This window comes from Octodon degus, unplaced genomic scaffold (genome assembly GCF_000260255.1).
Source record: "Octodon degus isolate 3935 unplaced genomic scaffold, OctDeg1.0 scaffold00002, whole genome shotgun sequence".
In the NCBI taxonomy this organism is placed as follows: domain Eukaryota; kingdom Metazoa; phylum Chordata; class Mammalia; order Rodentia; family Octodontidae; genus Octodon; species Octodon degus.
In genome coordinates, this window is record NW_004524578.1 from 14,279,529 (window position 1) to 14,289,196 (window position 9,668).

At 44.1% G+C, this 9,668-nt stretch overlaps 1 protein-coding gene across 2 annotated transcripts in view; it reads right to left on the reverse strand.

The window, feature by feature from the left end:
- Window positions 1-9,668, reverse strand: part of Sv2b (synaptic vesicle glycoprotein 2B) — a 241,076-nt gene that overhangs the window by 95,438 nt on the left and 135,970 nt on the right. For both annotated transcript variants that reach the window (XM_023712764.1, XM_023712762.1), the window contains exon 2: window positions 1,379-2,233. In XM_023712764.1, the coding sequence (XP_023568532.1) occupies window positions 1,379-1,919 (541 nt within the window). In that variant the 5' untranslated portion in view covers window positions 1,920-2,233. The remainder of the gene's footprint in view (window positions 1-1,378; window positions 2,234-9,668) is intronic.

The following is a 9,668-nucleotide window of genomic DNA, read 5'->3' on the forward strand; positions in this document are numbered from 1 at the left end:
CCATGAAAGTTTTAAAAACAATTTTAAAGCCCCTGGGGAAAAGCCATATCCTAATCTTATTCATAGTGATAATAAAGACACATTTTTCTAAATCAGCCTCTGATTTAGAAAAACAAGCCAACTGCTTGATTTGTAAGCAAAGTTTTATTCGAACACAGTCCCATGAACTTTTTTACATACTGGCTGTGGATGCGCTGGCTACAGAGGCAGACCTGAGCAGCTGTCACAGAAGCCTCGAGAAGCTGGGCCTGCAAAATCTCAAATATTTACTGCACAACGTCTGCAGAAATGTCTGCCAACTCCTGTGCGAAATAAATACTGAGGCTAAGAATCCCACTAGGTATTTCACACTGCTTATCCCTACAGTAATTAAATCATTCTGTGTTGTGCATACCTGCTGGTCCTCCTATAAATTCTTTAAGAAACAAGGGTTGTTTTCTCCCTAGGGCCTGAGCACAGTGTAGGCAAGAAGTATCTATTTGATGAATGAATGAGTTGTTTCTAGATGAATTTTGAAGTCTTAAGCCCCCCAAAAGTATTGTTGGTCACAGTGACAGCCTGGCTCAGAGACATTTATCAGTATCTCCATGTTTTCTGAAGTCTAACTTGTATTGGCTCTAAACTTAGAGTAGTAGTATTTTCCAGGACATTTGGTGATAAGATAGGCCCTGTGTCTGTATTATGCCAAATTCCTTCTACGACACACAATTTGGGCCCATCTTCTTTCTAACTTCACGCATTCCTCTCTCCCTGAAGCCCTTGCATCAGAAGCATGGCTCTGACAGTGCTAGTCTCATAGCTGACGTGCAAAGCTGGTCCTCTATCCTGCAGAATCCATCTGCGCTTCACAGTATGGTTCCCGGCAGCCTGCGGGGGCTCCCTGGTGGCTCCAGCCCATCTCTCATCTCCAACGCACATGGCACTCAGCCACCAACACTTAGATACAAGGGAAGCCAGGAACAGATGCCATTGGAGTCTGGAAAGACACGGGCGAAAGGACAGAATGGCAGAAACTTCTGGCTTTCCACGCCCAAAATGTATTTGCCTTTAGAAATGGAAGAGAGTTTAATGTGAAGAGTGAGAAATCTGACTCTCAAGAAAATCAACAAGATTTGGAACATTACCTAAGAGCTCAAGAGTCCAACAGACCCAGTAGAAAACAAAGCTAATGTGCTTACTAGCCAGGTAGACTTGAGCCAATTCATGGATCTGTCAGTAACAAAAATACCTTACTGGCAAAATAAGTACAAAAGAGAAGTTTGAAGAAACACTATGTGTATTTAAGGTGTCTAACAGTGAAATATCATGTGTGTATTTCTCCTTCCCTTTCTTATTTTTAATGCCACAAAGAGAATTAACTTTAGACATTTCCACTTACCAAGCATTCCTTTCTTGGAGCTGGACAGGCACATGTCCTTCTCCGCACTGGGCAGGGCAAAACTCACCACAAACACCTCCACTCCATCGGCCATCAGGGCCAAACCCAAGACGAAGAAGAGAATCCACTGGAAGCGGCCATGGCCACACTCATCAATGATGGTCTCATACTGGTGGGCCAACTGCTCCTCATCTTCCATCCTCTCAGCCATCAGGTCTGCCTGGCCCCGAAGGCCATCTGCCCTGGAAGGCGCCATCTTGTTCTGTTTGGTTTTGACATCATCTGGATGGGGAATGCCCTGATACTCGCCTTCATAGATCTCATCCTCCTCATCATGGCCTTCTGTAACATCACTCTGTGCGTCTTCCTCTGGGTTGGACTCATTGCCCCGGTAATAGCCATCACTGGGGGCATAGCCCTCATAGTTATCCTGATACTTATAGTCATCCATTCCCTGGTTCCGGGACTGCCTGGTCACCTCTCGAGCTATATCCCTTGCTCCGTGGTAGACGTTTGGGCTGTTCCGGTAACCATCATCCATTATACAGTCTCAAGGCAGAATACCTTCATGTGACTTTCTGAGTGAAAATCACACCTGTTTTCTCCCTCTTTTTTTTCTTAAATCAACCAGATTTATGCAAAGATAACTTGGATATTCTTTTCTTTTACATTCAATGTCTATAGATGTCTGGAAATCTTCAAACTCGGGTCTGTCTAGTCTCCTTCAGTGACTCAGAGATGTTGTGTTAGGAAGCGCTAATTAAAAATGGGCCCAGCTGCTCTCTTTGACAAGGCACAGGCAGACTTGGCAGCTTGCTTACTGGCCTGGATTTGTTCTGCTACTGAAGGTTATACCTGAAGGTAGAGAGAAAAGAGAAGAATATTACAGAATGCTTGAATTCTGGCAAAATACTTCAGAAGTAAACCAACATATTTAGCAAAGCCATTGCTTCATCTGTAAGGTAGAGGAAATCTTCATTGGACACTCAGATTCAGGGTTGGTGAATGAGGGTTGGGCTGGGAGCCGCTGAAGCTGGAAATTGATCATACAGGATGAGGCCTTGTTGCCTAAAGCAGTCAAGCTGTCCTAGTCTTGAGAAAAACATCCTGCCTGGACATTGTTGGTAACCTTATGCCTTGTAACTTTGCAAAGGTATAAATAAACGTCCCTACTATTATTCCAGGGGATCATTGGCCAATCAGGTAAAGGGCCACCACCTGAACCAGCTCTTGTCTTTTTGTCTATCTTTTCCTCATTCCTCCCTCGGGTACATTGAGAGACCAGTGCATCCTACGGGGTTGAATGAGACAGACTTGAGAGGGAGGAGGATCCATGGCCAGAGAAGCCTCTGGGCTGTGATTAACCCAGGAGAGGGGTCAAATCGTATGCATGAAGGAAACATGAAGTGGTCAAGGGAGTTTTGAGGGAAGAAAATTCAGTGTCACAGATTTTTTTCTTAGAACTTAATCAAGCCTTACTGTAAAAATTCACTGTATTCCATTTCAGCTGTGAATATGCCAGCCTTCCTAACTTTGTGAGGAAGTGGCTGTATAATCTAACATCTAGAAATGTACAGCAAAAAAATATTCAGGGTGGTGATTCCTGAGGCCCAACTTGCTTTTGACACTTGGCATTCTGAGACTCTGACTTTGTACTGCATTTGGCTTAGGCTGGCAAGTGCATGGGGTTAAAGATCCGGAACCAAATTGCATGACCCTGAAATTTGATTCTGCTGCACAGTAGCCAGATGCCCAGGCCCATGTCATTCCAAGGCTCTATTTAATGATTCATACTATGTTCACATTCCTTGTCCATAAGTTTCAGAACAAGAAAGACAAGGGGGCCAGCGAGATAATTCAATGGACTAAGTGCCTACTTAGGCAAGCACAGGGGCCAAGGTTCGATCCCTGGCACCACATGCTGTGTCAGCTCTGCCCCTGTGTTTTCTGAGCTGTGTCCAGGTGTGGTGCTGCATGCCTGTAATCCCAGTGCTGGGAAGGCTGAAAACAGGAGGATCACTATGAGTTTGAGCTGCATAGGGAGACCCTGCACAAAATATAAGAAAGAAAGAAAGAAAGAAAGAAAGAAAGAAAGAAAGAAAGAAAGAAAGACAGACTGGGGAGATAGCTCAGTAGAATAAGCAGCTGCCTGGCAAGTGCAGGGTCCTGAATCCCCGCCCATAAAAAAAGAAGGAAGGAAGGAAGGAAGGAAGGAAGGAAGGAAGGAAGGAAGGAGAAAGAAAGAAAGAAAGAAAGAAAGAAAGAAAGAAAGAAAGAAAGAAGGGAGGGGAGGGGAGGATGATGGGAAGGGTAGGAAAGGATGATGGGAGGAAGAGGAAAGAAAAGAGAGGTGGGGAAAGGAGAGAAGAAAGGAAAAAGAATGTGTGTCCATACATTGGGTGGCTTGGAATGGATTAGCAATGCAAGCAAAGCTATGCAGCCAGGCCTCATGGCCAGGTCCACTGGTCCACTGGTCCTACAGCAAACTCACTCCAGACACTGTGCTCTATCCTAAGATATCATCATGTTCTGTCACCTGGAAGCTTTAACGACACAGGTTCCCAAAGCTCACAGAGTTCAGAAGTCTGAGTTTGTACACCACAACCCAAGCAGCCCGAGGCTCCCCCTCTCTCGCTAAGCAGCTCCTCTAGGGTAGAGACCAGAATTCTCCCCGCCCTCCACTCCACCCCAACTGTGGCTGGTGCCAGGCTTCTGACAGAACAGACAGAGCCCCACTCCCTAGCTCCACCCACCTGCCGACACCTCCATATGCCAGCAATCCTTGCAAGCCTCTCTGGAACACCTGAAAGCCACTGGCCTTTTTCCCACACTCAGCAGATGTCACCTCACAATGATCTGGACACACTTGTCCTGGCAGGGTGCTGGATCCTCTGCCCTGCACCTGTCACCTGGCTCTCCTCACCCTCCCCCTGGAATAGACACCAACCACGGGAATCATCTAACCCCCACAATATAATGTTTTCCTTCTGAGAGGGTACCAGACAGTGGCCTTTCTCAAACAAAGGGTGAACCAGAACCTCCTAGGGAATGGAACACATAAGAAATGCAAATCCAGGGCCACTTCAAAGATACCGATAAAGGGCTGGTGAGATGGCTCAGTGGTCTAAAGCACCTACTTAGAACAAGCTCAGCAAAGCACAGGGACCGCAGTTCAATCCCCCAGCACCACAAGCCAGCCCCGCCCCCTGGTGGGCTGAGCTGGCTACACACATACATACACACACACACACACACACACACACACACATACAAATAAATAAATAAATAAATAAAATTAAAACCTTTAAAAAAAATACTGATAAAGATACTGAACCTACAGAGTGGGAGTAAGGCCTGAAATATGCATCTTCCATAAACACCACAGGGAATCCAGGGCGCTGCACTCGAGAGCCAGCACGAGCCAGCAAGTAACCACCAGTAGGAGCCAGCAAGAAACATCTGCTAAGACTAAGTTCCAGTCTACTCTTCCTGATTCGTTATCATGCTTAGTAAATAAATTTATACTAGACTATCCTGGCTTAAACCATGTCAGATTAATATTCTAAATCTGTTTTTATTACATGCATTAAAGGACCACAGGAGGAGTATAAATCACATGTAAATACCATGAGAGTTTTCAGGGCTATAAAAAAAAAAAGGAGAAAGAATGCCAAGTGTCTGAGATTTGCTGTGTTATTTCTATTCTGGGGGCCTTGCAGAAATGTCATGAGCCAGAAATGATAGATTTGCAATTCTCGAAGCACATGCAGGAAAGACCAATTGGGGCCCAGTTTCTGGGATTTGCCCTGTGGGAAGGAGCTTATCTTTGTCAAAAGTAATCGCACTCTACTGATCCAGTCACAGGAGCTGCCATGAACATCACATGCAGTGGAGTAAAGGCGGCATCACTGTCAAGTGTTTCTATTTTTTTATTTCTGTTTTATTGAGAAATACCACTTTATTTTTTTCAGCAAAGCATTTTGTAGAGAAATAGAAGAAGTAGTTATTTGCAATGCTGCAGGTTAAAGTGGATCCCTCCAAAAAGATGTGTTGAGGTTTACGCCCCAGGACCTCAGAATGTGGTGTTATCAGGACATGGGACCTTCACGAGGTAGCCCAGTGACGGCAAGGCTGCGACGGTGGTCACTAATCTACTTTCTGCTTTCTTCTACAGAGGGGAAAGGCAGGCATAGAGGGAAGATGTGGGGAGACCCCAGGAGGATGTCGGCCACAAGCCAAGGAAGGTTTAAGACGATCAGCAGCTGGAAGATAGGCCTGGAAGAGATTCTCCTTTACTGTCCTCAGAAAGGACTAAGCTGCTGACACTGTGATTATGGATAGTGAACCTCCAGACCCGTGAAAACCCAGACTTCTGTTGTTTGAGCCACACATCTTGTACCATTCAGTAGAGCAGCCCCAGGAAATGAACACACAAAAGAAGCCTAGGATGTAGCCACTAAGCAGCAATGATGAGACAACCTCAAGGGCAACTACCATATGGACTGCGCAGTAGGGCGAGCACTTTACAAGCCTGGCTCACTCATTCCCATAAGATTATTCTTTCTCTCCATTTCACAGACAAGCACTTTGGGGCAGGAGGAGACCTGGACGGGCCCAATGGACACATCGTCAGTAGCAGGCCTTGAGTCTGGAGAGTGGTGCAAACAGAATTTTATGGCTGCTGTAGAGACGGAAGGCCAGGTCATGTGCTGAGTTGCCGCCTGAGCCAAGCTCACTAGAGGCTTCCAAAGAGCAGATCAAGGTTGTTCAAAGGTTGTTCACGCAGCCTCATCAAACTCTTCCCAGGATTTTTGGTGCTTAAGGCACGATAGTAAATGGCACATGGCCTGATCTGCATACTCAGGAGTCTACCTCTCATGAGAAAGTCAGATTAAAACAACACAAGGCATCATGTGGTAATAAATTTACAATCTGAATTATTAATAACATTCTCATCTTTCATCCAGTGAGTGCTGCGCTTTGCCTTGTGTCTTCGTGCCAGGTTCTAGGCTGTTTATCATGTGTTTTACCTCTTTGGAATCATCCCAATTTGTGAGGCAGGACCATTATTAGCCCATGTCTAAGGAAACAAGACTGTGGCTGACGAAGTTGTACAAGTGACCCTTGGGGAGTTTCCGAGGAGTGAGAGACCTCCCCACACAGGGATCCTAGAGGAAGGGAGGACACCCAAGGGCAGAACAGAGCCGAGAGAGGCAGACAGCAGGAAGCGCATTGCAGACTGGAAGTATGGGACTAGAAGGACAGACACATGGGGAGCAAGAAGGACACATCCTGCCAGCTGACAAGGAGGTGGCCAAAGTGACCAAAGCCATCGCTACTCCCAAGTAGCTGAATTGTGAACTGGAAACCTTCTCAGAACCTTATAATCTCTGCATAACTGAGACATGAAAATATTTTTTCAGCCCTTTTGGTTGGTGGAGCTTGTAAAAAAGGCCTTGACATCAGAGGGCTCCAGGTTCAAACGCTGATCCTCCCACTTGCTATCACTGTGTGCAACTTACTGACCACTCTGTGCCTCAGTTTCCCCATATATAAGATGGCTATGCTGCAGTAACAGTTTCCATGCCTTGGAGTCTTTATGAAGATTCAGAGAGACAATCAGCACAGTACCCAGCAGGCCCAGGTATGATCAATATGAATTTATTTTATTTAATTCCCATTGCTGTCACTATGATTATTCTTTTAGTACTGGCAATTAAAATGCAGCCAGGATCTCAGCTGGAGCTCAGCTTCACTCCCCATGAGATATGGGGCCCATGTGGGCAGAGCTGGGGAACCAACACAGAGAAGAGCAAGCTGACATTTAGCTTCTTGGGAAAACTTCTGCTTCTCAAAAATGTCTTACTGCTAAACTCTTCTTTTCCTTTAACTTCTGCGGTCTATGAACTTCTGCATCTATGCTTCTTGATCCAGAGTCATCGTGCAATAAACACTTGTTCATAATTTAATATTGAGGGGCTGGAGAGATAGCACAGTAGAATAAGCACTTGCCTGGCAAGTGCAAGGTCCTGAGTTCAATCCCCAGTACTGCTAAATAAATAAATAAATATACTTAAATATTGGGAACACAGTTAAAAATCATATAACAATCAAATAATATAATGTGGCCCAAAATCTGTTCTGCCCAACACTAACTCCGAGTTAAGAGAAAAGGATTCCAAGAGCAAATAAATCTGGGAAATGCTGCATAATTTATTTATCATTCTCTGGCAATTCACAAAACACATCATTATATTAACAGCTGTGAGAGGACAGGAAAAAATTCTATTTGACAACACCCATTAGAAGAACCACCGTTGATAGAGTAGAAAGTATTGGGTGGGATGTGATGGACAAGAATGGTCAGAAACTCCTGGTGGGAGTGTAAGATCGGTTGGCCACTTTGGAAAACAGTTTGGCAGGTTCTTAAAATGTGAAGCACATTCTTAACAAATAACCCAGCAATTCCATTCCAAAAATCTACCCAAGATAAACAAAAATATACACCCAAACAAAAACTTGTACATGAACATTAACAGCATCATTATCTACAATAGCCCCAAACCAGGAAGAGTACAGATGTCCTTCAACCAGTGGATGCACGAACCAACTATGGACAGTGTATCTATGAGATGCCAGAATACTAATTAGCAGAGAATAGAAGCAAAGTACTGATACACACCCCAACTTGGATGTGTGTTAAGCCAAATATGGAAGACATGTATGTTTTATAGGAAGTTTCCAGAATAAACAACTCGTGATGAGAAAGCAACAGATTAGTGGTTGCCTAGGGCCACAGACAGGAGTAACTATGGGCCATAAATGAACCTGAGAAATTTGGGGAGATGTTAGAAAAATGATGAGAGGGTCTAAAACTAAATTAGAGTGACGATTATACAACTCAGATATATTTACTAAAAATTATTTGACCTTATGCTGAAAATGAGTGGGTTTTGTGGTACATAAACAACACATCAGTAAAACTGCAGCCCTCACCACCACCACCACCATCAAAATTATTTGTTAAAAATCAGTGTTTCCCACAATCATGGGCATTGTTTTCCTTGGTAGTCTGTTAAGGTGCATGAATATAGGTGCTGGCTTGTACCTGGAGTTTGTTTTATGTGTCACAAAACTTTGGCCTGTTTGGAGAATCCTTTAGCAAGCATCCTAAGGTCTACTTGCATGACTTACCAAAAGCTACCTGCTGGGAGAGAAAATAAGGAACACAGCCTGGTCATGGTGTTGTGGGGCACAGCTGAGAAGTGAGAAGTTGTGAAGCTTTCACCAGCAACTTCGGTGCATGCAATACCAGAAGGTGGTCCCCTAGTAGTGTTGACAGCATCCACAGCACTCATCCCTGCAGAGCTGAACACCAGACCACCTAAAATATGGCACGTTAACACTTGAAAAAAAAAAAAAAAAAAAACAGCAGAAGCAAGAACATCTTTCTGATCTTCCTTTTAGCAGTCTCCCCAAAACAAGCCATAACGGAATCTGCTAACCTTCCTCTACAGTAGGCTGTGAAAGTCTGGATTGTATGGGTAGCCACCCTATGGCAAGAAGACGGCGTATCCCTGTCTCTGAAGACACAAGGATACAGGCAAGAATCTCAGTATAGATTTATTACCATAGATCATGCTCTCAATTGATGCTCATGCTTCTGTACAGCCATCCATTAAAATATACAGGTCCCCTATCTCTTTGGTACTTCCTTTCTGAAGACTCCTAGGTCATACAACACATCTGTGCTTTACCCCAGTTAATCTGCCTTTTATCGTAGGGATCTCATCCATGAAACTAGCAATGAGTGGGAAATCTCTAGCCCCCTGCACCACCGCTTGTTTGAGTTTCATCCTAACTGAGAAGTCATGTCCATAGTGCATATTCACAGAAAGCAGGGGATAAGAAAAAGACCACAGACCACAGAATAGAGAAGCTGAAATCTGGCCCTCAGCCAGCCTATTCTGAGTCAGCATGGAACTCTGGATGAGTCATTTGCCTTGCAAGGCTCCAACCCTTCTTCTCTTCTAAAGCCCTGTCTAGCATCTAACTCAGTATTTTTTTCCTTATGTATCTATGAAATTACTTGAAACCATCTAAGAAATACACAGTGATATGATTATTTTTAATATTTAAGATACTGTTTCTTTAGAATCAAGGACAATATTTACCAAGTGAATAACCTTTTTTTGAAAAAAGACAATCTGTTGGTTCTTTATTCTTAAGTATTTAGACTTATTCCAAGTAATTTTATACATCTGTATTTCTATATTACAATCATGGTTTA